This window comes from Malus domestica, chromosome 10 (genome assembly GCF_042453785.1).
Source record: "Malus domestica chromosome 10, GDT2T_hap1".
NCBI lineage: Eukaryota > Viridiplantae > Streptophyta > Magnoliopsida > Rosales > Rosaceae > Malus > Malus domestica.
In genome coordinates, this window is record NC_091670.1 from 34,343,047 (window position 1) to 34,370,358 (window position 27,312).

At 38.2% G+C, this 27,312-nt stretch overlaps 6 protein-coding genes across 20 annotated transcripts; 4 read left to right on the forward strand and 2 right to left on the reverse strand.

The window, feature by feature from the left end:
• The first annotated feature begins 1,287 nt into the window (after nt 1-1,287).
• On the forward strand, nt 1,288-5,646 carry LOC103445979 (protein PLASTID TRANSCRIPTIONALLY ACTIVE 14). 6 transcript variants are annotated; one of them, XM_008385039.4, is made up of 13 exons: nt 1,288-1,490; nt 1,586-1,750; nt 2,083-2,220; nt 2,380-2,505; nt 2,657-2,785; nt 3,032-3,121; nt 3,258-3,408; nt 3,684-3,793; nt 4,127-4,198; nt 4,755-4,860; nt 4,961-5,161; nt 5,269-5,311; nt 5,415-5,646. In XM_008385039.4, the coding sequence occupies exons 1-13, from the start codon at nt 1,434-1,436 to the stop codon at nt 5,491-5,493; spliced, it is 1,467 nt and encodes a 488-aa protein (XP_008383261.2). In that variant the 5' UTR covers nt 1,288-1,433; the 3' UTR covers nt 5,494-5,646. The 6 variants fall into 6 exon arrangements, with proteins under 6 accessions (XP_008383261.2, XP_070662121.1, XP_008383257.2 ...); XM_070806020.1 differs by having other exon boundaries at nt 4,964-5,161; XM_008385035.4 differs by having other exon boundaries at nt 1,295-1,490; nt 1,580-1,750.
• An 867-nt stretch (nt 5,647-6,513) lies between these two features.
• Nucleotides 6,514-8,114, forward strand: LOC103445980 (small ribosomal subunit protein mS33). 2 transcript variants are annotated; one of them, XM_008385040.4, is made up of 3 exons: nt 6,514-6,801; nt 7,306-7,535; nt 7,829-8,114. In XM_008385040.4, exons 2-3 carry the CDS (start codon nt 7,318-7,320, stop codon nt 7,920-7,922), a joined length of 312 nt encoding a protein of 103 aa, XP_008383262.1. In that variant the 5' UTR covers nt 6,514-6,801; nt 7,306-7,317; the 3' UTR covers nt 7,923-8,114. The 2 variants fall into 2 exon arrangements, with proteins under 2 accessions (XP_008383262.1, XP_008383263.1); XM_008385041.4 differs by having other exon boundaries at nt 6,661-6,801; nt 7,314-7,535.
• Nucleotides 8,115-8,267: 153 nt separating this feature from the next.
• On the reverse strand, nt 8,268-11,192 carry LOC103445981 (pentatricopeptide repeat-containing protein At3g57430, chloroplastic). Its single transcript, XM_008385042.4, has one exon. The coding sequence runs from the start codon at nt 11,135-11,137 to the stop codon at nt 8,420-8,422; it is 2,718 nt and encodes a 905-aa protein (XP_008383264.1). The 5' UTR covers nt 11,138-11,192; the 3' UTR covers nt 8,268-8,419.
• Nucleotides 11,193-17,088: 5,896 nt separating this feature from the next.
• On the forward strand, nt 17,089-20,366 carry LOC103445982 (uncharacterized). 2 transcript variants are annotated; one of them, XM_008385043.4, is made up of 8 exons: nt 17,089-17,334; nt 18,144-18,293; nt 18,777-18,953; nt 19,165-19,253; nt 19,341-19,405; nt 19,591-19,693; nt 19,863-19,973; nt 20,060-20,366. In XM_008385043.4, exons 1-8 carry the CDS (start codon nt 17,223-17,225, stop codon nt 20,183-20,185), a joined length of 933 nt encoding a protein of 310 aa, XP_008383265.1. In that variant the 5' UTR covers nt 17,089-17,222; the 3' UTR covers nt 20,186-20,366. The 2 variants fall into 2 exon arrangements, with proteins under 2 accessions (XP_008383265.1, XP_028965936.1); XM_029110103.2 differs by having other exon boundaries at nt 17,113-17,334; nt 18,058-18,293.
• A 1,186-nt stretch (nt 20,367-21,552) lies between these two features.
• LOC103445984 (pentatricopeptide repeat-containing protein At4g20090-like) lies at nt 21,553-27,312 on the forward strand. 8 transcript variants are annotated; one of them, XM_017335261.3, is made up of 5 exons: nt 21,553-23,841; nt 24,224-24,323; nt 24,432-24,533; nt 24,648-24,728; nt 25,439-27,312. In XM_017335261.3, the coding sequence occupies exon 1, from the start codon at nt 21,834-21,836 to the stop codon at nt 23,832-23,834; it is 2,001 nt and encodes a 666-aa protein (XP_017190750.1). In that variant the 5' UTR covers nt 21,553-21,833; the 3' UTR covers nt 23,835-23,841; nt 24,224-24,323; nt 24,432-24,533; nt 24,648-24,728; nt 25,439-27,312. The 8 variants fall into 8 exon arrangements, with proteins under 8 accessions (XP_017190750.1, XP_028965937.1, XP_028965939.1 ...); XM_029110104.2 differs by having other exon boundaries at nt 21,557-23,789; XM_029110106.2 differs by having other exon boundaries at nt 21,576-23,841; nt 24,657-24,728.
• On the reverse strand, nt 25,250-27,166 carry LOC103445983 (cationic amino acid transporter 5). Its single transcript, XM_008385044.4, has one exon. It carries the CDS (start codon nt 27,164-27,166, stop codon nt 25,394-25,396), a length of 1,773 nt encoding a protein of 590 aa, XP_008383266.1. The 3' UTR covers nt 25,250-25,393.

A 27,312-nucleotide genomic window follows, 5' to 3' on the forward strand; every position in this document is an offset into this window, starting at 1 on the left:
AAATATCTAAGAGCAATAATATACATTACTTCCTCTGCAACAGCTTGTGTTGGTATAATACTCTGCAACTGCTTCGTTCCTATCCCGAATAAAGGTTATCTCTCTATAACTTTTACATTTTTATAACATTAAACAAATAAATCAAATTTTTGGGTGACTCAATTTCGTGACAAGATTTTGACTTTTCAATTTTTTGATTTTGATTTTTTTTTCAAATTTATGTTTATACAAATGAAATCTTTGAAATTACGTCGACATGCGCTTCTTGCCATTATACAAGATTAAGCATTTTAATGGTTTTTTTTTTTTTTTTTTGATCAAAGACGATACATTTCATTAGAAGTTCCGAGAGAATACGAAGAGATAACAATTGCATTCCAGTTTCCTCAACTAATAAATCTGTAATGAGATCTAGAGGGACCTCATCCCACTTACAATTATTTCTCGAGAGAAGAGCGGTACGCACTAGACGATGAGCAATGCCATTGGCTTGACGATGGACATGGGTATAAGAAACTCCAGCAACCGTTTCTATTAACGCCTTCGTGTCTTCAATGATATTCCCAATCACAAACAGATTAAAAGAAGTGTCACAAAAGTGACAACAATATGAAGAGAATCGCTTTCAATAGTAAAGTTGTGAAGTCCCTTTTGCATCGCCAAAATTAAATCGTCTCTGGCTGCCATCACTTCCGCTTGAAGAGGAGAAAAATATGATCGTACCTTCTCGTTGCCGCTGCCACAAAACCACCCCGATCATTCCTAATTATGATTCCAACTCCCCCCAATTTGAGATGATCATTCCACGCCCCCCAGTTTTAAATCCAGTTATCTAATTATTTCAATCAATCTCATTCTTTTATATAAATATATTTCAATTTGCGCTTACCAATAATCTATCAATTTCTCCGTCAAATTAATGTTATTTTTGCCTACTCAAGTTTTAAAAACCAACTGAAAATTAGTTAAAATTCACAACCGAAGGCAAATTGGCAGAACCAAATTGGAAAAAATTTCCAATAATTCCAGACCAAAAAAAAAAACAAAGGAAAACTAATATACAAACTTGAAAACTTTGAATTTTAACAATAAAGATAAAATAAAAGATAAAATAAATAGTATTAGAATTAACTTTTTATTGTAAAAATATGAATTTTTTGTTAAAATGAAGAATAAGGAACTTTTGGTTTAAGTTACCACAAAAACAAAGATGGTACGGTAAAAGAAAAAGAAAGCGCAAAACATGTCTTTTCTCGTACTCTCTGCGGTTAAAAGTAAAAACACTGAACAGAGGCGGAGACTGTCAAAGTGGATAACGTTCTGCCCAGACTCCTACTTCACTCTTGTTCCTGCTGCTCCTTCGCTTCCCTGTTGCTGCTATCAACTATGTCGTTGGAGTTTCAATCCTAAATCTCTGTCGTCTCTTCTCTCCGATGGCCTCTTCTCTTCCTCTCCATCACCCCTCCCACTGTCTCATCTCCAATCCACTGGTCTCTCTCTCTCTCTCTCTCTCTCTCTCTCTCTCTCTCTCTTATTTTTCATATTTTTCTGTGTTATTAATTTTGATGTATATGTGAAGAAGCAGTTTAGAGGTTCCAACAATGGATGCTCCCCAAGACCCAGAAGCTATTCCCCCACAAAAGACACAGAAAAAGGCGTTCGCTTTCAACCCATCAAAGCAAAAGCAGCCACGGAGGCTCCTCCATTTTCTCTCTTTCAGCCTCCCAAAGATGAGGACTCTCCCTCTGAGGTAATCTACCCATTCTCCCACTACTTTCTGTTGGTTGCTAAGAAAGTGTAGAGATAGAAATTAGAAACTTCAGCAATTTTCATATTGTTTAAGGTTTCATTTGGTTAACTACTGATAACTGAATCTTCCCAAGTTTTAAATTGTAAGAATATGTGTATGTTCAAGTGCTTTATGTTCATAAGAAATCAGAACAGCATATTTTGTATGTAATTCAATCCAAATGGAGCTATATTGTTCTGTTCTACGTATGCCCTTTAAATAAGGATTGATTTTCTTGTTTTCGATTCGTTACTAAGACGAAAGATCATGCCTTTATCTTCTAATACCTGCAGTTGGAGCCAGCGGACCCCGATTTCTACAAGATAGGGTATGTTAGAAGTATGAGAGCATATGGAATCGAATTTAAGGAAGGGCCAGATGGGTTTGGGGTTTATGCTTCAAAGGATGTGGAACCACTTCGCCGGGCTAGAGTGAGTTATTAATTCATTGCAGTCTGTCAAGCTAGATGCACAATGCCGAATTTAGTGTCAGTGTCTATGATGGTTTCACTGTCCTTAGTTGTTGATTAAGTGTTCAGTTTCGATGGCTTGTTTTTGGTATTAATGTGTTTTTGTTCTCAATTTCCTTAGGTAATAATGGAAATTCCTCTAGAACTGATGTTAACCGTAAGCCAAAAGCACCCATGGATGTTTTTTCCAGATATAGTACCAGTGGGTCATCCAATATTTGATATCATTAACTCAACCGATCCAGAGGTAAATGTGTTTCACTTAATTTCAGATATCAAGGATTTACTGGAGAAGTTCATCAAGTATTCTAGTACTTCTTCAATTTGTTTAATGGGCAATAGCATTTTCTTCAAATTATGAAATGACATTCATTCTATTGCCTTCATTTTTGTGGCAGACAGATTGGGATCTGAGGTTAGCATGCCTTCTTTTGTACGCATTTGACAAGGAAGATAACTTTTGGCAGTTGTACGGTGATTTTCTACCCAGTGCTGATGAGTGCCCCAACTTGCTTCTAGCTAGTGAGGTGGATAACTTTACAGAACATAATTCTTCTTCATTGTTTCTAAACATTTGTGTAATTTATTCTCGTTTATTTTCTTTGACTGGATCCAAATAAGATTTGGATCCAAGGCCTTGAGTGTGCCTGATGTTGAAGGCACATCCATAGCTGTGATACAGTTTTCGAGAATGCATCCACAGTTTTTGGCCTCTTGAGATTTAGATCCAAATAATCTTGTTTTTCTTTGCTTCTGCTCCATATATGTTATAGGAGGAGCTTTCAGAACTGCAGGATCCCAATCTTGCTTCAACTATGAGAGAACAGCAACGCCGAGCCCTGGAATTTTGGGAAAAGAATTGGGTAATTATCAGTCTGTATATCTTTTACATCATCAATCGTTCTAGTCATCAATATTCTGCAGAAAAAATTGATTACCCTCAGTTTTAACTCATTATGCACATGCTTGTATGTGTGCTAATTGCTAAACCTCAATCAGCACTCGGGTGTACCACTAAAAATTAAACGCCTTGCTCGTGATTCTGAGAGATTCATTTGGGCTCTGAGTATGGCACAAACACGATGCATAGGCATGCAAATGAGAATTGGTGCACTTGTTCAAGATGCAAATATGCTAATTCCTTATGCAGGTAAATTTCTATTCTCTTCTAATCTTCCAAGTTTGATTATAATTTCGCTCTCGCGAATATATATTAAACTAGATGTAATATTGCAATTGTGAGGGGAGAATCAAGAACTCATCTTTGTTATTATATATTATATTCTTTGTTGTTTTGCTCAAGTAACATGTTAATTTGGTGAAGAAACAACCGTGTTCAATGGACCATTCGTTTGCTACAATTTGCTACAATTTTCCCTTTTATGTTATTAGGTGGCTGTCTAATCAATTTGCTACAATTTGCAGACATGCTAAACCATTCGTTTGAGCCAAACTGCTTTTTTCATTGGCGTTTTAAGGATCGCATGCTTGAAGTGATGATAAATGCTGGAAAACAGATTAAGAAAGGTGACGAGGTAATGTCTATTCTATTTGATCAATAGGCTTTGATAAATTCCTTTCAAATTTAAATGTTTGCAAGGATACTTACGCAGGGACGAGTTTCATTTTTTGTTAACCTGACTAACAGTTGTCATGAGTACACTGTGTTCAGCCATCCTTCCCAATTCAAATTCTTTCTCCTTCGGTTTTTGTTTTTTCAATATTTCACCCTCCCTCAAGTTACCGTTAACCCACAAAATCAAATAACAAATTTAATGCCATGATAAAAGCCTACGATTGGTTATCCATAATATTAATGTAGCACATATATGAAGATGATCTGCTACTAATTTGGAGGTGTATTACAGATGACCGTCAATTACATGAGCGGACAACAGAATGACATGTTGATGCAAAGATATGGATTCTCTTCTCCTGTGGTAATGTTCTCTTGCCTAGTAAAAAGAAGTGTGTATATGTATATATACTTTATTTACTGATTTGAATTGTCAGTGTAGTTAATTGGAGTAACATAATAGAAAATGGAGTTATTGGTCAAGCGGAGGAATAATTTTTTTTTCCACGAAAGAAATTTGTGTTTAAGGTTGATAGTTTAGATTAGTACAACACTTATGTACTGTAATGGCACTCTCGGTGCTCTGGAATACTGAATCATGAGTGATTAGTTTTTGAGTATCGGTTTTTGTAGACATGAAGACGGGAGTCATGATTTAAGACCGCACATATAATGGATATGAAAGCACAAATTAAATCTAGACACCGAAAGGCACAACTAAAAGCTGTGTCTGCTGACTTTACGTATAAGATTCTTGACTGTAATGCATAATGTACCCGAAAACTCGTGCTTCAGATTATTTTCCTGTTTAGGTTAAGTATGATGAATATTTGAATATATAGATTCAGTAATTAGAAGCATCATGGTGTCATTTGTACTTTTCTAAAATTGAGTGCTCTTTATCTGGCTTGGAACTGCAGAATCCTTGGGATGTGATTCCGTTCTCTGGAAATGCACGTATTCATTTGGATTCCTTCTTGTCAGTATTCAATATATCCGGACTTCACGGAGAGTACTACCATAACAGTATGAGGCATTTGAATTCTTTCTGTGGCTTGTTCTGTTTAGATTTGTAGTCCTTCAAACCTAACAGCATTGTAGTTAAAAGATCTGTATAAAAATGTAGCAGGTCGACTATCTAATGATGGAGATACTTTTGTTGACGGAGCGATCATAGCAGCAGCAAGAACATTGCCCACGTGGTCCGATGGGGATGTGCCTCCGATCCCAAGTATGGAAAGAAAATCCGTGAAGGAATTACAGGAAGAATGCCGACAGATACTTGCAGCGTTTCCTACTAACTCTAAGCAGGACCAAAAAATCCTAGGTAAAGTGAAACCGAGTTGCCATGTGATTTTTCTTGTAACCTATGTGCAAGATGAACTTTAATTTGACACCGGAAACTTATGTTTCTTCCCATCATACCCTATGCAGATTCAATGCCAAATGCTAGTAGGACGCTTGAGGCTGCAATCAAGTATGTAATCATGACATGATTCATACCGGAGCTTTTTGAACTGAAATTTACGGCAAACTACAACCACTGTCGATGATTTAACTGCTGATCTCGACCTGTGCAGGTATAGATTGCACCGGAAATTGTTCGTAGAGAAGGTCATGCAGGCACTGGATATATACCAAGAACGGATACTATTCTGATAAAAAGCTTACGAGTTTAGAAAGCTAGGAAAATTTTGTGGCATTCAATTGTGCCAAAACTATGCTGATTACAGCGAAGTTTATTCATGTTTAACATGTATGAGTTTGTGCAAAGATTTTTATATTTATTTTTAGTATGTCTTTTCTTCCCAATTGGGAGCAGCCTCTCCATAAATGGGGGTAAGGCTAGCTGACATTCACCTCTCCCAGACCCTGCGTAAAGCGGGAGCCTTGTGCACTGGGTACGACCTTTTTTTATGTCTTTTCTTCCCAAATCGTGGCTGGTTAAGTAAATCCTGAAAAACACTTAAAAGTGCTTCTTGGAAGAAGTACATAACTGGTGCTTCTTGTAGAAAGCACTTGAAGTGCTTTTGGAACTTAAAAACATTTTCTCTAAAAGTGTTTTCAACCCTTTTAAAGTCACATTCAAATGAACCTGTAATTGTAGAAAAACTACTTTACGGATTAACGATTATATGACAAAACTAGTTCAACATCTTCCACTTGTGTTTCTGTATATGCAAGGCAAGAATCCAACGTTGTAAAATAAAATTAAACGGAGCTTAAATTCTCAGGTTGGTAGGATTCACCACATAACAAATCGCTTTAATGTTTTGCTTAGTTACAAGGTCACGAGACAAGGATCGGCAATTACAAGTGTGACGATGTGAATGTAAAAGAGTCCCGCATCGATAAAAAGAGAAACCTTGTAAGGGATTATAAGAGGTTGGACTATTTCTCGTATTGCCAATTGATTTTATAGTGGAATTTGAACTTTCTTTATGATATCAGAGTAGGTTGCCCCTCAATGTCACCTAATTTAGGTTGTTCATGTATCTTATATCGGTGAAAGGAAAAACCTTGTAAAGGCTTTTAAGAGATTGTGCTATTCACCAAAAGTGTTTTTAATTATTTTAAATACACTTCCAAATAAACCTAAAGGTGTTTTGATGCAATTTGTCACTCAGTTAAAATATTTTGTATGTATTAAAATTTCAGATTGCATATTTTGTATGTATTAAAACTTCAGATTGCAAACACGAAAGAATAGAAGCACGCTGCTCGAGCTATTTTGGCAAAAATCTAAGTCGGTTAACATAATATATTTTGGCGAATGCACAAAACTTCAACATTTTTTTCAGGAAAAATTTGAATTCATTAAGATTAAATTAATCAAATAAAATTTAATTTATATATTTCAACATTTATTTAAGAACATAACGAGCGACTGTGGGCAGCATAAAGGCTTTCGTCGCAAAAGCGACAGACTCCAGCACCGCACCCTTCGTATACCGTTCCCATTTTCAGGTATCTCTCTCTCTCTCTCTCTCTCCGGTTCTAGTAGATAACAAGAATGGTTTGTTCATTACTGTTGAATCGTGAAAACAGTTAGGAACAGTTTGATTTGTGGGTGTTTTACACCAGGTAATTGTGCTGCACACCATATGTTTGATAAAATGTCAATTTGGTGGACCGATGAGTTGCACATTAGGTGTTTGATAAACCACTAGTTAAGATCGGTTTGATTTGTGGGTTTTCTATATATCGCCCTTTAATTGCATCAGTAGAGTAGCTGATTGAGTTGCACATTAGGTGTTTGATAAAATGTCAGTCTGGTGACTGATGAGGTAACAATGGCAGTGTCAATTGCAGTGTGGTATATAAGCACTAGGGTAGTGTCAAATTGTTATGGATAGTTTTATAACTGTGAAAGATTTGGAATTCGCCTTGTGGGTGGCCTCGTAAGGAAATTTGTAGAATCCCACAAATATTCCTCAAATACTGAAAGTTTGTATCTTTTTTGAATTGGAGAGGTGAAGCGAGATGGCTACTGGTGGTCTAAAGAGCATGTTGGTTGCGGCAGTCAGTACTGGGGTGACTGAGGCTAGGGCGAGGATATTCGGGCACATACTTAACCCAACCGGCCAGAGATCTGCCCATAAGATTTTGCGCAAGAAGTTGATTGGTGAGAAAGTTGCCCAGTGGTACCCATATGACATCAAGAAAGATGACCGCCGAATCATGGCTATGGAAGAACAAGAGTACTCTCTCTGCCCCTCCCTCTCTCTAATGTCTACTAAACGTCTGTTTTTATGTTTTAGTGTTGTATTCTTCAATGCAAAACTTGTGATTTCCGTAACAGATCACGATATTCTTTTTCCGCCTCTCATTCAAGTGTTGCAACTTATCGTTTGATTGATGTATTTCATCTTTGTTCTACATCCAAGTTAGCAGAATGTAACTTGTGCTGGTTTCATGATTTTGTATAATAACTGCTGGTAGTAGCTTTTGGTGACTAATAGTCCTGATGATTCTCTACTTGGTATCTTGCTAGGCGCTTATCCAAGCTCGAAATGTTGAAACGTCGAGGAAAAGGACCACCGAAGAAGGGTCAAGGAAGGCGTGCTGCCAAGCGTAACAAAAAGTAGTATTTTGACATGTTGGATTTGGTTCGTGAGTAGCGTTTTGAATAAGAAGAGACTACTAGTATTTGGACATCTTGTAACAATTTGTTCCTTAAATTCTGTTTCAAAATCCATTTTTCTTGCCCCACATTTGTACCGATGGTAACTATTATATGCGTGGGAATATATTGCTCAGTCAAAGATTTTGGCATCCAACGTTTTCCAGGCTTCAGCTGATATGATACAAGAAGATTTAAGAATTCAACCCGTTTTCGTTTGTCGACGATACTTGAGCAATGAATTTTGAACCTGTTTACTCATCTGTGATGTTAACCAAATCAGGAATTAACGATAATACAGGCTGAAAAATGACACAAACAAAACTCTCGTTGAAAATCAAGTTACCACGAAACCTTCGAAAAGGATTCTCGAGCATCAAGCTTGACGTGTATACAAGAGCTTCTGGGAACTTACACAATCAATGGAATGCTACCAAATTTACAAAATAATGTTCATTTTTCTCACCAATAATCTCCGCATGAACAAGTTCCATTTTTAAAGTGATGGAACCTTCTTACGTCTCTTAGAATGATCTCCCTGTCCGTAATCTTTGAGATATACTTTGACGCAGTGTGGCAGTCATTACAAACTCGAAGGTTCTTGGAAACTCTAATGGTAGTCCCGGGACGGGTATTGAGAATGCCAAACGCTATTGCCAGTTTCTCGCTATGCCCACAGAGTAGAGTTTCTTTCTCCTCCTCGTCAACATTGTGAAGTACACAAGAAGTATCAGGCACATAACCCTCCCTTTTCATCTTTTCTGACAGGGTTTCGAGAAATTCATGGAGCTGCCTGCTTTGTTGGTGTGACAAATCTCCAGCCAAAAACTTATGAACCTCATCGCCAAACTCAATCCAACTATAACCAGGTTCTTTTCTCACTCCCAATTCCCTCATCTTTCTCCGAACATCCATTGCCTTTTCCCAGAATCCGGAAGATGAGTAGATATTAGAAAGTAGAACGTAGTGACTAGCCACATCAGGCTCCAACTGCAGGAGATGATTAGCTGCAACTTCTCCAATCTCTACATTCTGGTGAATTCGACAGGCACCAAGCAAGCTACTCCAAGCACCTGCTTTATCGAGTTGAGAAGGCATAGAGTTGATGAATTGATATGCTTCCTCCACATTACCAGCCCGACCAAGCAAGTCTACAACACAAGCATAATGATCTGGTGCAGGTTCAATTCCATAGTCCTCTTTCATTTTTCGGAACAAATTCAGGCCTTCATCAACCATCCCAGAATGACTACACGCAGCAAAAAGTGCAATGAACGTAACTTCATTAGGCCTTACCTCTTTGTTTCGTCTTCCTTCATCCACCATATCCCTAAGTAGTTCTAATGCTTCCTCCCCTCTCCCTTGCATTCCATAAGCCATGATAAGTACATTCCAGGTGATCACATTCTTTATTGGTATCTGATTAAACACAGTTCTAGCTAAACCTATGCAGCCACATTTCGCATACATGTCAACCAGCGCACTTCCTACTGCAACATCAAATGCCAATAAGTTTCTAATAGCATAAGCATGGATCTCTTTCCCCTTAGCGAGTGCTCCCAGTGCAGCACAACCAGGAAGAATTGTCATGAATGTTATTGAATTTGGTTTAAGAGGAATACTTTTTTCATTGTCATAACCAGTATAATCTGTGTTCTTCTTTTCTTCTACTCTTTGCATATCACATAGCAGATTAAGCGCATCACCATGGCGTCCAGAAATAACATAACCAGTGATCATGGTATTCCACGACACTATGTCTTTTGCCTCCATGCTGTTAAATATGATTTCTGAAATTACTGTCTTTCCTAACCTGGAGTACATGTCCACAAGTGCATTTTGCACGTACCTGTTCTTCTCCAGACCCCTCTTTATTACATAACCGTGGATACTCTCTTTATCAGCGAATGATTCAGACCGCACACAGGCTGGCACAATACTCGACATTGTGGTGGAATTTGGGAAAAGCGCGGAGGCAGCATACATTTCAAGGAACAGTTTCAATGCCTCTTCATCGTACTCATTTTGTGCATAGCCAGTAATCATTGCATTCCAAAGTGGAATTTTCCGCTCCAAGACAGCGTCGAAAACTTGACGACCACTTCCAACTTGTCGGCAGTTGCAATACATGTCAACTAAAGCACTACCAACATAAGAATTTTCACTTAATTCAGTGGTTCTTAAGGCATAAGCATGAATTTCCTTCCCTGTATCTAACATCTCCAGATGAGAACATGCCGGAAGAACACTTGCAACTGTAACCCCATCTGGTTTGAGTCCTGCAAGAACCATAAGGCGGAAGAACTCTAATGCTTCCATAAACTGGTCGTTCTGAGAGAACGAACTTATCATTGTGTTCCACGAAACCATGTCACAGTCCTCAAACATCTCAAACAAAGCTCTCGAGTACTCAACTAATCCTAATTTAGCATACATTGCCAATAAAGCATTGATTGTAAATGTTTTCCAATCACTCACTCTCAGACCATACGCATGAACTTGCTTCCCAAGCCGCAACCCATCACGCTTATGCAAATTCGAACAAGCATGTGCCACACTCACCAAAGTAAAGGAGCTAGGCTCCATATTCTCCAATAACATCGACCTAAACGCATCGAGAGCGAGTTCCCATTCCTCGATCCGACACAACGCAGCAATCATGGAATTCCAAGAAACTTGGTCTCTGTCAGTTATTCCATCGAACACTTTGCATGCATCTCCAATATCTCCACATTTCCCATACACATTTACAAGGGTATTAGCCACGGTCACCGAGGATAACCCATACCCGAATTTCACAACATGGGCATGAATCTGTTTCCCCAAATTCAAGTCCTGAATCCCCGTGACGGCCTTCAGAACTGCAGGGAAAGCAAAGTTGTCGGGTGCCACACCTGAAAGAGTCATTTCGATGTACGTAGAAATGGCTTCTCGGAAATGATTGGACCGGGTTTGGGAGCGGAGGGTCTCGACCCATGTGGCCGGAGTGCGAGAGGAGTGGGATGCGAGTTTCGGTGCAGAACCGCCGCCCGTGGTGGTGGTGGGTGGGTTGAGTAAAGGAGAGGGCTTTAGAGTGTGTGTTTTGAGAGTTGTGGGTTGGTGGATTTGGAGGGCAGAAAGTGGTTGGGAAGGTAAGGGGCCAGAGAGAGGTGTGAGCAGTTGAGTGTAGGAGGAGGACATTTGGTAGTTATTACAGTTGGAGCAGTTACTGGATTGGTTCTAAAACGGAAAAGAGTTGCATAGTTCATGTACCGAAGGGATAAGGGTTGGGCCCACTTGATAGAATTTTATCTTTTTTATTTTCCCTTCATTATAATTTGACCAATTTTAAAATTTTATTTTGTGGTTTAATGAGATTTTCATAAATCAAACTATCCAAAAGAAAAAAAGACCTTCAATTTATGCTTGCTCACTTGTCTTTTCCCTAATTTTGTTACTCCATTAGTGTTTAAATGCAATTTGTTATATTCTTCAATTGAACTCAAATACAATTATCTGAACTCGAAACTTCTTTCAATAAGAAAAGATGATTTGCATAAGTACCATATGAACTTGTAAGTATGTGCGCTAATACCACCTAAACTTTTAATTTTTAATTTTTACCACCTGAGCTCTCTTAACTGTTGGAATCTACCACCTACGTTACTTTTCATCTATTTGTTGTTAAAACATGTCACACACCCTTCACATGGGGGTATATTTTTTTTTGATTTAATTCTCAAGGCTCGCTGGAATTAATTTGTACAAAGGCAAAAGGCATTGTTTGTGTAGCGGCGTTGGAGTCAAGTCATGAACAGAAATGAGAAGTTGATTTCGAGTTTAATTTTGGCAATGGTTGTTGAATAATTGAAGTGAAAATTGATTGCTGGCATCTACATTGGCACTAAGTGAAGAAAGATGGAGAATAATGAGTTCAGATTTGCTGGGGAACTCCCAAATTATGGTAAATACTGCATGTTTTAACGGTAAAAATGGATGGAAAGTAATGTAGGTGATAAATTCCAATAGTTAAAAGAGTCCAGGTGGTAAAAATTAAAAATTGAAAGTTTATGTAGTATTATTGCACATGTTACAAATTCAAATGGTACTTACACAAAATCCCTTAAGAAAATATACTCGTTGAGCATTTCTTCATTGTAGGACCATTCTCACATGTATCTACATATTTAAGTATGAGAACATGCACATTTTAGTATTTTGAACTCATTCGATGTCTAGAACTGGCAGACTCACTGCATTCATATGAAAGTTTATTTATGCATACAAACGTGAGTTTGGGCTCGTTTGATGTCTTGAACTGAATAACTCATTGTGTCTTATGAAAAGCATGTATGAGCACCCAGAAATGTGTCCTCATCCACACCTCTACACTTGGGAGCTCTTTCAATGTGACATACAACAAACATGCGGAACCATTCTTTCACATGTGTCTGCATATTTTCAACATGCTTTCTTATTATGTCACATGTTTTGCACACCCTTTTCATGGTATGGAAGCATCAACAAAGTTTGGCCTTTTTCGAACAATGCTTGGCTATTTAAAAACTCTATGTTTTAATCATAGACTTTGTGTTTATGATCAAAATCGTTTATATTATGATTCACATTGTAAAAAAATTATGCAAGAAATGAATTAAAACTAAAATCTTTTAGTCAATCTATTATAACAAATACATAAACAGTTTGTAATACTTTTTCCAATTCCATTCATCTGTTTTTATACAATTGATAACAAAACAACATTAGTATTATGAACGGTTCTGATCATAAACACATAATTCTATAAATTGACAACGAATCATTTTGAATAGAAATAACTACTCATCGTTTGAGTAATCAAGTAATATTGAAAGGACAAAACTTGGCTGCTTAATAGTTAGTAGGAAGTCCTGTTGAATAGCTACTATGGCTGCTTACCAGTTTGACACTTGTCCACTATTTTTCTCCTTTCTACAAAAATTATGTAATAATAAAACATTATGTAAAGGACCAAAATAACCTTATGCCCCGGTTCGATTTGTCTAGTCTTCTCCCTTTCCTATCTTTTGTTTCGCACAGACCCCAACTTTTCTTTTGTTCCTCTTCTTAGACAAAAGCCAATCCTCTTAATCATGTATTCTTTTTAATCTCCATATCTCATCAGCAACATCAGGTATATATGCACCCATTTTAATTTCAAGTTTTGGCAAATTTAATTAGTCGGTTTTTGATATTTAGGAATTATGACTCTAATTCTTGTTATTTAGGGTTACTGTTCTTTCACTTGTTTTTCAAGCATCTAATTTTCTTTTCATTTGATGCTTGTTCCCTGTACAATGTGCATATACAAACCCATAATCTATCATTTTGAAAAGTGGCTAATTCTTTTTCATTTATATGGTTCATTGGGTTGTGTAGTTAATCCAAAGTTGTCTTTTTCGATTCATCAATTTGCAAGCAATATGTTTTTTTTTTTTTAAATACTCATGTGGTGGTTGTTTAAGTTTAAAAACTCATTTGTTCACAATATTTTTGTTTTTCAGATTACTAGAGATGGATACTTCAGATTTAATCAATGGGCCATGTGGTGATTCCGGAGTTGATTTACAAGGTGAGCCCCAAACTAATAATCCACCTGCGAATAATCTATATAGACCGAAAGTTTATGTGGATGTACTTGGAAGGGAATTTAGTTCGTGTGATAGTGCATATAAGTTTTATGTAGATTATGGTGGAAAAAGTGGTTTCAATGTACGGAAAAATCACTAGACAAAAACAAGATGAATTTGGTGTCAGGAGTAAGTTATTGTTGCTCAAAAGAAGGTTACTGACAAAAAGACAAACTGCCTGAAGTTGTAACTTATTCGCAACCAATTTCAAGAGTTGGTTCCCGAGTACATATGACTTGTCTACTTCAGAAAAGTGGAAAATTTAGGGTTGTGTATTTGAGGAAGGTTATAATCATGATTTAATTGCAATACCAATGAAGCATATGCTTAAAATCAATAGAAGTATGTATGAGGCTCAAAAAGCACACGTTGATGATGCAGAAAAGGCAGGATTACCTATTAAAGCAACTGTGGACCTAATGAGAATAGAAGTTGGAGTCATGACAATCTTGGATTTTTGGATAAAGATTATAGGAATTATATACAGAGCAAGCGAAAGAATAAAATGAAAAAAATGAGATGTTGGTGCTATATTGCATTATTTTCAAAAAATGCACTCGAAAAACTCCTCCTATTTTTATGCAATGCAAGTTGATGATGATGATATGATCACAAACATATTTTGGGCTAATGCACATTCGGTAAGTGATTATAATCTCTTTGGTGATGTTGTGTGCTTTGATACCACTTATCAAACTAACGAATATGGTCGACCATTTGCACCATTTGTTGGAGTTAACCATCATAAGCAAGCTGTAGTATTTGGTGTAGCTTTGTTGTATAATGAAACTACAACTTCTTTTTTGTGGCTATTTAATACTTTTCTCTCAGCAATGTTCGGAAAACAACAAAGAACAATTCTTACAGATCAATCGGTTGCAATGTCAAGGGAAATATTTGAAGTATTTCCTGAAACTTGTCATCGATTATGTGTTTGGCACATTTATCAAAATGCAGCCAAGAATTTGAGCCATGTTTTTCATAGATCAACAGAATTTGCTCATGATTCCAGCACATGTGTATATGATTATGAAGATGAAAATCAGTGGCTACTAGCATGGAATAATATGCTTGAGAAATATAGCCTTCAAAACAACAATTGGTTTCATGACATATTTAACTTGCGAGAAAAATGGGATTCGGTGTATGGACGGCATACTTTCACTGCGGACATGAAGAGCACACAACATAGTGAATCTATGAACAACGTCTTAAAAAAATATTTGAAGCCTAAACATGATTTTCTACGATTCTTTGAGCATTATGAGAGAGTGTTGCCATATCGAAGATATCAAGAATTACTTGCTGATTTCATGATGATGGAGACTTGTCCTATATTATTAGCAAATGTAGAAATGTTGCAGCAAGCGGTGAAGGTTTATACCCCAGAGGTATTTAAACTTTTCCAAAAAGAGTATACATGCTTCTTGGTTGTAGTATATAGAGTATACATGCTTCTTGGTTGTAGTATTCACAAAATTGATAAGTCTGAGATGATTACGGAGTGCAGAGTATTTTTGTGCTAGTAAACGTCAATAACACTTGGTTAAATTTGAAGCTTCAACACAGATAGTTGATTGTAGCTGTATGAAATTCTCTTTTGTTGGGATTTTATGTGGTCATGCACTCAAAGCGCTTGATAAAAAGAATGTGAAAAAAATCCCCATCCCATTACATATGAAATCGATGGACAAAAGCGGCAAAGGCTAGAAGTATGAAAGATTACCATGGAGTGGGTGCTCATGATAATCCTAAAGAATCTATGGGAAAGCGTTATAGTCATTTGTGTCGCAATTTTCGTGAAATTGCTTCCTTAGCTGCAGAACATGACAAGTTAACTGAGTATGCACATCATCGTTCAATTGAGAAGCTTAAAGGCTTGGAAGAAAAAAAAGAAAAGCCTTGGTGAAAAAGATTGCACAAGTGGTGTTCAAAATTTGAAAGGCAAGGTTGATTCAACTGGTAAAGAACATGTTGAGATAATGGTTGAGCCTAATAATTGTGAAACAACAATTGTTTATGGAGTTGAGAGAAAAGCTATAGTCGGACATCCACACGGTCAACTGAAGGATCCGCTTGAACAAAAAAGGTCTAAGTCGACATCCAAGAGTAAAAAAACTCCTGCAAGACGACAAATAGCTATGGAGGTACCTAAATTGTATTTTGTGCATGTGCAAAGTGATTAATGTATTATCTTGCAAATGTAATTTTTTTTTTGGTCAAAATTTTTTGTAGGAATTTACTTGCACAGGTGAAAGTTCACAAACAATCCAGGGTGTAGGACATGAGGCTCATTTATTTGATAGCTTGTCTCAAGTAAGGACTTTTAACTCTTTTAATTTTAATGAAGTTATATCAAAATTTAATTTCTAGACATAAAAGTTGAGCTTGAGAATACAAACTTACTCTTTAAACATAAATGTAGGGATATGTCAATGTTGGAATTGGTTCAGAACAACAATTTCAAGCTACACATGGAATTCAGTGCACCAATGTATTGCCTTACTTTGAAAGAATTTTTAGCTTGTCAACTTATTTTATCCTGTTTTGATTTTCTAATATATTAATTTCAACACTCATTTTTTTTTCTTTTGCCTCTCATAGGATATACCAAAGAAAACCAAGTTTTCATTTTTAACTTCCGGAAGTTTGGACGAGATTACATGTTGGCAACAAAATATCTCCTTCACTCAACTGCTTAATGTGAATATTACATATACGACAACTATAATACATACAAACAAATATAGATGTGTAGAAAATGTTGATCCTATTATATATTTAGCCGCTTGACTTTTTGTTTGTAGGAATCAACAACAAATTTCCATGCATTTTCACAAGATGAAAGAGCCAAACAAAATGGAAATTGAACAGGATTTTCATTTGTAGATTTTTTGTAAAATGGAAAATTGGAGGTGTGGAGTATCCACCTATTATTTTGGCGTCCTCCAACATGAAGAAAAAATTGGAAGATATTTCTTTTTGTTTTTGGCAAATTTTGCGCATTATAAAAAATTGAAGTGGAGGTTGCACCATTTTCCTTTTGAATTGTACTATCTTAAGTTAAAATAACTTGTAATTGTCTATTGTCTTTGAATTGACATATCTGCTTTCTAAAATAGTTATTCTAATCTTTTATACAAGTAAAAAAATAAAAAATAAATAAAGAACCCATTAATTAAATTTGCTTAAACTTGAAAACGAAAAATGGTGCGTGCATGAGCTTTTGCCAAGAAGAGGAACAAAACAAAGTTGGGGTATGTGAACAAAATAAAGGAAAGAGAGAAGACTGGACAAATTGAACGGGGGTATAAAGGTATTTTAGTTCTTTACATGATATTTTAATATTACAAAACTTTTTTAAGAAAGAAAAAAAACAGTGGACATGTCACATACGTCCAAACTGGTGAGCAGCCACAATGACTATTCAGCAGGACTTCCCGCTAACTATTAAGCAGCCAAGTTTTGTCGGTATTGAAAAACAAATTGGGTAGGTTCATTTTCTAAGTCTAGATTACCCCACTACTAAAACGAAGTGATAGCTCGTCACTCCGAAAGGACCTTTTCCGAAATTTGAATGTTAGAGAGAGAGAGAGAGAGAGAGAGAGAGAGAGAGGATGGAGAAGGCAGGAGCAGCAGAAGCCATAGCCAAGGTCTCATCAATCTTCATATACCCAGTAAAATCATGCCGCGGAATTTCAGTGTCCCAAGCTCCTCTCACTCCAACTGGTATGTAATAATTCACAACGGTCAATCCTTCTCTCTATTACTCTCATTTCTTCCAGTTTCAATTTCACTAGTGATATTTCTGTTGAACCAGTTGAATCTATTTTACTATATGATTGAAAAGTACATGAAAGTCTGTGTCTTTCTTGAGCACCAGAAGGAAATGATCATTTAGCTTTTAAATCAAATTGTTTGCATGATTAAGTTAAATTAAGGATCCATATTAAATTGACCCAATTGAGTTTCCTCCCTATTTGTTGAAATTATACATGAAATTAGTTATTTTTATTTCCATGCCTTTTCGAGTCGCAGAAACAGCCTCTTTGCAAAGGTAAGGCTGTGTGCGATAGACGTCTTCCGACCCTCACAAAGTAGGGAGCCTTGTAGGCTTGGGGTCGCCCATACTTTTTCTAGTGCTGTTATCGGTTTGTTGGATTATTCTATGTACATGATTAAAGCTGGGAGTTTTCTTTTACCCACTGATTTTCTAGGAGGGGAAAAACATATGAGAAGAGTAGTATGCAGGAGGCTCTAATTGGGTTTTGGAAAATATGGTTTTGTAACATTTTGATTATCCTTCTTACGCGAATTCGATCACTTTAGTTATTCAGTTAATCCATAGGAGCTGGCAAATGAATGCATCCACAAAAGCACAAATTTTAGCTGAATTTACTGTTTCTTACACTATTGATTGATGGTCCTTTATATTTCTTAATTTGGTAACAGGGAATAAATTATTGAAATGAAGATTGTTGGTTGGATTGCGAAGTGCAGGGCATGTTTGATTTTTCCAATATGTTTTGGATGTACAGGATTTCGATGGGATCGGCAGTGGTTAGTTGTAAACTCCAAGGGAAGGGCATATACTCAAAGAGTTGAACCAAAGCTTGCTTTGGTTGAGGTAGAGCTGCCAAATGAGGCGTTTGTCGAGGGTTGGGAACCTACCAAAAGCTCTTATCTAGGTAAAAAGAAAGTAATTTTCTGTTTTGCTACAAAGTTTGTTTTCCCTCATTTTTTACTGTGTGTATGCCCTCTGTAGCCGAAAAACTTTATCCTTAAGCAGGAGATGTGGTGATTTACTCAGATGTCTTTCTCCTAACTAGTGATCAAATTCTCACGTGATATGTACCTGTTTCTGTAATTAGTGATGCTTAGTTGGATGTTGAAGTGGAGCTTTACTCTTTTCGGAATTTTAATCTCCTTCTTATACTTGGAAGTAGTCACATTCTTTTGTTGTATATTATATTATCATTGTTTCTTCGCCCATATAGAATTTGGTTTCAAGTTCATTCACCCTTTGTAGTAAAAAATAATCATTTCGATGATGTACTGGCAATCAAAGTAGTTGTTCATAGCATATGGTCATTGTGCTCAGTACCTTTCAACATTCATTGGGTTCTGTTGAAGTTATTAAATTGAATAGCGAACTGTCATTCTTTTTGCAGTACTGAAAGCACCTGGCATGGATGTACTTAAGGTTTCATTGAGTGCACCACGAGAAAAAGCAGATGGGGTTTCCATGTGGGAATGGTCTGGTTCTGCATTAGATGAAGGAGATGCTGCGTCAAAATGGTTTTCAGATTATATTGGGAAACCCAGTCGACTTGTTCGCTTTAATACAGGTAGACTTTATAATGGTGCTTTCAAAGAGTTGGGCACTGAGCGCACCAACTAGGGGTGATCAATCAAAACCTGCAAGTATCTGTAAAACATAATTCCGGTTAGGAAAATCAATTTGAAGATGCAATAGCATTCAGTGTGGTGCACTCAGGTAGGTATGATTAGGACAAAACTAAGTGATAATTAATCTGCCTGCACTGTGTTCCAATGCAGTTTCAGAAACTAGGCCTGTGGAACCCGAATACGCTCCAGGATACAAAACCATGTTCTCCGACAAGTATCCTTACATGCTAATATCTCAGGTTAGTTAAGTTGCAATGTGATAAGTACGTCCTTTTGCTTTTAAGAGGGAAGCTCTAATCTGGAACTTGTCATTACGTATTTCGTAGGGATCAATGGATGCACTTAATCAGCTTCTGAGGGAACCCATACCAATTAACCGTTTTAGACCCAAGTAATTTTAAATTTTGTTCCATCTGTTTATTCGTTAATAAGCATCCAAATTTCTGAACTTTCAATGACATGTTTCAGCACCCAAGTAATTTTCTACTCTACCAAAATTGTTATCGGTGTTATAACATATATTTATATAGATACTCACAGTTTTGAATCTTGAAAACTCTTACTTGCATGTCACAGTATTCTTGTTGATGGTTGCGAACCATTTTCTGAGGACTTGTGGACAGAAATCAAAATAGACAAACTCACATTTCTCGGTGTCAAGCTATGCTCTCGTTGTAAGGTTAAGATTCTTACCCTTTCTGCATTTGTTTCTATGTGGTGACACTCAAGCTAAATTACATAAAAACATTTATGTAACACTTGTCTCAAAATCATACTAAGAGCTGAGCATTTCAGAAAGACTAATATGAATCGTCTGATGTTTAGAAATGAATTTTCGTGTTTTTAAGGTACCTACGATCAATCAAGACACTGGCATTGCAGGGCCTGAGCCAAATAACACTCTTAATAAAATCCGATCTGATACAGTTTTGCGTCCAACGCGAAAACAGCAAGGAAAGGTGAGTATAAGTAGTAATTGTAGGGCTTTGCACCATATTCCTTCAGTATCCATGCAGTGATTCACATGTAGTAAATGGATTTCCAGGTCTACTTTGGGCAGAACCTAGTCTGCAAAAGCTTTCTTACTGGGCAGAAGGGAAATGTCGTAACGGTTGGAGATCTGGTTTATGTCCTAAACAAAGTCTCTTCTACTGATGAAGCAGCAGCATGAATGTCGAAGAATATATACTTTTCTGTTACACGGACAATAAGAACTGCTTTCTAGTGTACAATAACAAGTGGGCTGCTTGTATCATGATGAATGATATGTGATGATGCCTTTCTTGGCGTGTGTCCTAGCTAAACTCTCCCTTAAATTATAATACAATCGCATTTTGCTGTAGCGTTCTAAACTCTTGTTTTACATATTTAAAGAGCAAGAGGGATATTACCACTCTTGTAGGTTATATTTGCGAGTCCTTGTAACTGCTAGGTTATAAGAGTTGGAAAACAATTAGGTTACAACAGTCGGTCCACCACAACCAGAGCTTGAAAGGGTTGGTCAGAGATGGCTGCTTCCATGGCATGGTACGGACATATTTCCCAATCATTGTCCAAGAACAACTTGACTAAATTGTCGTCTTCACCGCTGAATGTGGCCACCTCTGGCTTTGTACAAGGCACTAACGTAGACCTGGAACTGAACCTCCCAATCCGGGCAGTCCATTTTGCTCACAGACTCGCACTTGGACTTGAGACCATGGCCTCGTATGGAATGCAACACGGGGTTTCTGCTGAAGTTGATCACCTTTCCTTTCCATGCCGGCTCTTTGTCAATTCGGACACCAACAGTCCCAAACCTATCGATCCATCCCTGCCGGCCCCGAGCATCCTTTCGGGGAAGACATCACGAACAGCCGAGCAGTTGCTCAAATTCTTCTTTCTTGCCTTTGCCCTTCCGTTGGTTTTCTAAGTTGATCCTCATGTCCTCCACCATTGCCTTCCACTGACGCTCGGCTGCTTGCCCGACATCCTCATCATTCACATGTTCTACGATTTTATGTGGAAGTGAGTGCCGGCTGCAGTGTTGTACTGGACACCGCAGCCGCCGGTGGCGGCTTTCACGTCCTGTAATGCGACGTATGAGCGACTCTTGCACTTGATCTTAGCCAAAAGGTCGAGACAGATAAGGAAATTTGAACTCAAGTGCAATTGCGTAAGAGGACTAACGTAATGTTCTACCCAACTTACCCAAATCACAAAAACATCTTTCAAACTCACGAATAAGAGAAGAACTTACATAAAATGAATTTACCGTCACGTGATATTCTAATTCAATAATTTATTGTTAGGTGGAGGAAATCTTACACATATTAATATATTATTTAGTATGAGAGTAACAGTATATCCGTTTCATGTAAATCATTCTCTATGAACAAAAGACGCACTCGGATTCTTCCAATCGTGTTTTGGAACTTTGGTATTCAAATGGGAGCGCTGAGGCATGTTTAATTATTAACCGCACGATCTCATTATAAGGAGATCTAACGGCTCCGCATGTCATCCCCATGTTAAGAAGGGACATGGGGTTTAACCTTTAACCAAAGGCTTTATTCGGCAAAGTAATCCCTTACCGGCGTCTCCTTCTTCTTCCGACCAGCCAGGATTTCTTCACCTTACCTTCCTTCTTTCTGCTGCTCTGGTTTAAAGGACTGTGTGGTATTCTGAGACCACTCAGCGAGTTCACTCGGAGAGTTCGTGTCTATCTGAAACGCCAAAAAACGCATCAAGACCCAGTATTTTGATTCCGGTATCTCTCAACCCATTTGGAGATTTATGCAGGTTTCAATCCAAAACCCAGAAGAAACCCTTCTAATCCCATGCCAAAATGCTCAACTTACTACTCGAAGCTCCTCGGCAGCTCAATCCCACAGGGCGTTTGGAAGCTGGGTCTTTATGCAATCCCGCCATGTGAGTTGTTAACTTCTTCACTTCTCTCTCACTATTCAGTTGTTGCAATTCCATCCAACCAAACTCTCGAAGCCGAACCTGTAAACAATGACGAAATCCAGCCCCCAATTTCTGATGAAATGTTCAGGAAAGGTGCCAAATTGGGTTCTTACAGATCGGGTGATTCGACATTTTATTCACTCATTGAGAATTACGCGAATTCGGGTGATTTTCGGTCCTTGGAGCAGGTTTTGGATCGAATGAAGAAGGAAAGGCGGGTTTTCATTGAGAAGAGTTTTATTCTGATGTTTAGAGCTTTTGGAAAAGCGCATTTGCCCAATAAAGCTGTAGAATTGTTTTACAGAATGGTGGATGAATTTCAGTGTAGACGAACTGTTAAGTCGTTTAATTCGGTTCTTAATGTCATTATACAGGAGGGCCATTATTCTCATGCTATAGAGTTTTATTCCCGTGTTGTTGGTACTGCAAACATGAACATTTCGCCCAATGTACTCAGTTATAATCTGATTATCAAGGCCATGTGTAAGTTTGGATTGGTTGATAGAGCGGTCGAATTGTTTAGAGAAATGCCGAGTAGGAATTGCACTCCTGATGTTTTCACGTATTGTACATTGATGGATGGGTTATGCAAGGATAATAGGATTGACGAAGCGGTTTTTTTGTTGGATGAAATGCAAATTGAGGGGTGCTTGCCGAGTCCTATGACTTTTAATGTGTTAATAAACGCATTGTGCAAGAAGGGTGACTTGGCACGTGCAGCGAAGCTTGTTGATAATATGTTTCTCAAAGGCTGTGTTCCAAATGAAGTCACTTATAACACCCTTATTCATGGTTTGTGTCTCAAGGGTAAGTTGGACAAGGCAGTTAGTCTTTTGGATCGAATGATTTCAAATAAATGTGTGCCTAATGATGTGACATACGGAACAATCATCAATGGACTTGTTAAGCAAGGACGAGCAGTTGATGGGGCTCGAGTGTTGATCTCTATGGAGGAAAGAGGGCGTCATGCAAATGAGTATATTTATTCGGTCCTTCTTAGTGGACTGTTCAAGGAGGGAAAATCTGATGATGCAATGACATTGTGGAAGGAGATGATGGAGAAGGGATGTAAACCCAACACTGTTGTCTATAGTGCTCTGATAGATGGCCTTTGTCGAGAAGGAAAACCAGATGAAGCCAAGGAAGTATTCTGTGAGATGGTGAGTAATGGTTACATGCCCAATTCCTTCACTTATAGCTCCTTAATGAGGGGGTTCTTTCAGACGGGTCAGAGTCAAAAAGCCATTCGTTTGTGGAATGATATGGCAAACAAGAATTTTATGCAAAATGAGGTGTGTTACAGTGTCCTAATTCATGGTTTATGCAAGGATGGGCAACTCAAAGAGGCCCTGATGGCATGGCAGAAGATGTTGGGAAGTGGACATAAACCTGATGTTGTGGCTTATAGTTCAATGATTCATGGCCTTTGCAACGATGGTTTGGTTGAGCAGGGTTTGAAACTTTTCAATGAAATGCTTTGTCAGGAGCCTGAATGTCAACCAGATGTTATCACTTTTAACATACTTTTCGATGCTATCTGCAAGCAGAGTAATATCTCCCTTGCCATTGATATTTTAAATAGAATGCTGGATAGGGGTTGTGATCCCGATTCAGTTACGTGTGACATCTTCCTGAGAACTTTGAGAGAAAAGCTCAACCCGCCTCAAGATGGAAGGGAGTTCCTAAATGAGCTTGTTGTCCGTCTATTTAAGCAGCAGAGGATAGTAGGTGCTTCCCAGATTGTGGAAGTAATGCTTAAAAAGTTTTTGCCACCCAAAGCCTCTGTGTGGACAAAAGTTGTGCAAGAGCTTTGCAAGCCTAAGAAGGTTAGAGCAGCCATTGACAAATGTTGGAGCAGCCTATATTGCTAGTCTTAAAGTAAGGCTTTTATTTTATTTTTTCTGATCAAAGCTTGGTTAGACGGTGACTGGAACTATTTCTTTCTTACTTTGGTTGTCATAGCTAGGTATTAAACTCTTCAGAGTAAAAAACAGGAGGTGATGTCTTTTCATTTCAATCTCCCATATTTTCTCACATAATCTAAACTTTACTGGCATGCAGTACGTTGCCTTATATAGTTGGCGGTCTACGCTGTAACTTAGAAGATTGTTGATAATATAAGTTTGTCTTTGGATATAAGGGCACATAGTATGCCAAGGAATGGAATATCAATATTGGTTTCTGCTGCGTAGAGTAATGTTACTTTAATATCAATGATCGTTCTACAAAATAATTTTCATATTTGGTTGGCATATTTCAGTTTCTGTCCATTGTTTTGGAGAAGGAAACCATCTATTGGAAATAATGAGGCTAACTTTTGGTTGAAGGATTAATGATATATGTGATCCAGCCTTTCATAGGTACTTAGAATTACTACCATTGGCATTATCTGCTTTACGTTTCTTTCTACCAAATTGTTCTCATATGAAACTTCTGAAAAAGTGGATTTGCTTCACGGTCTCTTACAGTCGGCACTCTTGCAAATTGTGATGTTTGGACAGCTGTTTTATGAAGTGTGCAAAATAGTTCATTCCTCTAAGCAGCATAGGTCAAATCTGCAGATGGCAAAGGTACTTGACTGAAACTATACTAACTGCAATCAAATCTCTTATTAGGCATTTACTTCTTCTTTTTTTCTTCAGAAAAGACAGACAACTAAATTTTGAATTTTCCTTGGTTCTAAGTTGGTGCAGGTCGACCTGGGGCAATAAGCTTGTTGGAGAATATTGAAATGTCTGTTGGTAAAAAGGTGAATTTGGAGTCAGGTACAGACTTGAAGACTGATCTCTTCATCTTATGCCTGACATGTTATGGTCATCGATTTTTTTGAACCTGGAATTACTCTTATTTCATTTTTTTTTCTTTCCATTTTGTGTCCAAGACTAGATAGCTATTAAAGTATTAATGCTAAAAAGTGGAACAACTTTTACTGGCATATCGAATTTCCCATAGCTATTTGCATTGTAGTGACACCGTTGGGTTAGTGGTGAAATGTGTCTGAGAATTAACTCTCTCTTTCTATTTTGTACCGCTTTCATTGCTGAGAAGACTGAGCAAAAGTGAACAACAAACTTCAACTGTCAATTGATTGTAGATTGCATATTACAAAACAAAATCTCCACATAGCTATTTGTATCGGTGCGCTTTCTTTCTTCCTACCGTGGCAAGGATGCCATGAACCCAGCCTTATATATTTTAACTTTTGTACGCAGATTAATGCATTTGTTCATATTTTTCATATGTTCAGCTTGCATTCTATTTCCAGCATTATTCTGACATTTGATACTCTTTTACAAGTAATCATCACATTGCTGCAAGTAGTATAGTTACTGTTACACTAAGCACAATTTTTACTCGGAACACGTTGCATCATAACATGAAAAAGAAACTGAAGCAGCATTCATACAAACATTCAGAGAGTAGTATGATTTCAAGGCTCTGCCTTCTCTCTGATATTGCCGCCATCGACTTTCAGGGATTCTGGCGTGTCTTGCTTATGCGCCATATCGTAAGTTGCATGCAGACCAAAGAAGACGTAGTAAATAAGCATTACCACAGTACAGATTCCAAATCTTTCAAAAGCTTCAGGACCCAAGGATCCCATAAGGAAGATGTTTGTCGCGATTGACAAGGATGGCAACCAAGGAACCAGCGGAACTCCCCAAACTTTTGGTGACCTTTGTTGAGGTAAAAACACCGCCATCGCTAAAGTCCCAAAGAACCAAAGAGGAACCGTCACGACGTAGCCAACCCAACCGTTGGGATTCAGCCCCCAGTAAGCTGAAGTCCCCATTGAGGAAGCAATAATGATCACCAAGAAACTTACTAGCTTCAAGAGGTGTTGTTGTGGGGTGATTTCTCTCACATAGTATCTCCTCACTAGAAGTGCGACTGCCATCATCATGAAGATAAAGAGCGTGCTCACTGATAACAGGCTTGCCAAGACATCCAAGCTCGAAAAGAAAGCGATGCAGCCACTTGCGATGGCAATCATAACTGTAGCGTTTATGGGGGTTCCTGTCTTCGGATGAACAAGAGCAAACCATGGTGGAATCATGTGGGCTCGTGCAATATGAGTGATATACCGTGCCTGTCCAAGTGTCCCAACCAGTAGAACAGTGGTCATTCCCTTAAGCGCACCAAAAGCTACCAGGTACTTGGCCCATGTCATGCCAACGCTTTGAAATGCCACAGAGTAGGCTGCATTTGGGTCTATATCTGTGTATTTCTGCATCATAGGCAGTGAAAGTGCCATTAAACAGTATACGACGGTGATGATTGTCATTGATCCAAGCAATCCCAGCGGTATGTCTCTGGATGGATTTTTTGTTTCTTCAGCCATGGTGGCGATATTGTCAAATCCTCCATAAGCAAAGTAAACAATTGCAGCTGCCTGAAAGACTCCTTTGGCCCCAAAGGGAAAAAAGGGCTTCAAATTCGACGGCTTGGCGTGGACAAACGCTGCAACTATCACAAACAAAATTATAACGTTATTGACTGCAGATGCTATCCAGTTCAAGTAAGAGGTCTTCCTTGTGCTGATCATTGCAATTGTTGCAGCTATTGCTAGTACAGCGACGGCTATCGGGTCCAGCAGATTGAACCCCTCCGCCAGATTTGTGTGGATGCGTAGCGAGTTGGAAGGACGATTCAAGAGCGTTGTGAAGTAAGAAGTCCATGCTCTAGCAACTGCTGCACTTCCGACAATGCTCTCTAGAAGTATGTTTCCTGCTGTTATGAATGCAACAAAGTCCCCCAGTTCTATCCGCAGGTAAGCAAAGGCTCCGCCAGCCACCGGGACTTCTACCGAAAACTCTGTGTAGCAGAAGACAGAGAGCATTGCCGAGATACCAGACGCAACGTAGGACAAGACAATAGCCGGTCCAGCATGCTTATGAGTTTCTTGGCCAGTAAGCACAAAGATGCCTGCACCAATGACCGAACCAAACCCGAACCAGATGAGATCCCACCACGTGAGGCAGCGCTTCATGTCGTTCTCGCTTTGCTTCCGAAGCTCCCGAATCTCATCGTTGTCATTCGATCTGCTGAGGAGACGGTTCTTGAACCTGTGGCCTGTTTGTGACAGGGCCGCTCCGTATGTGCTCCAATTCTGAAAGGATTCTTCGGGCAGGAAATCTTGTTTGCTGCATCTCCAGTAACTTCTCGGCTGGACATCTTCACCCACTGCTTCCATGGAACCCATCACTCTCTCGTCCCTTGTAATTTGCTTAATACTCAAGGCACTGTGGAATGCTAGATACTTTTGAGTTCTGTTTAACGTATTGAAGGTCAGTGTGAAATGATAGAATATATGTGATCCAGTCACAAGATTTGGAATCTTGTCAACAA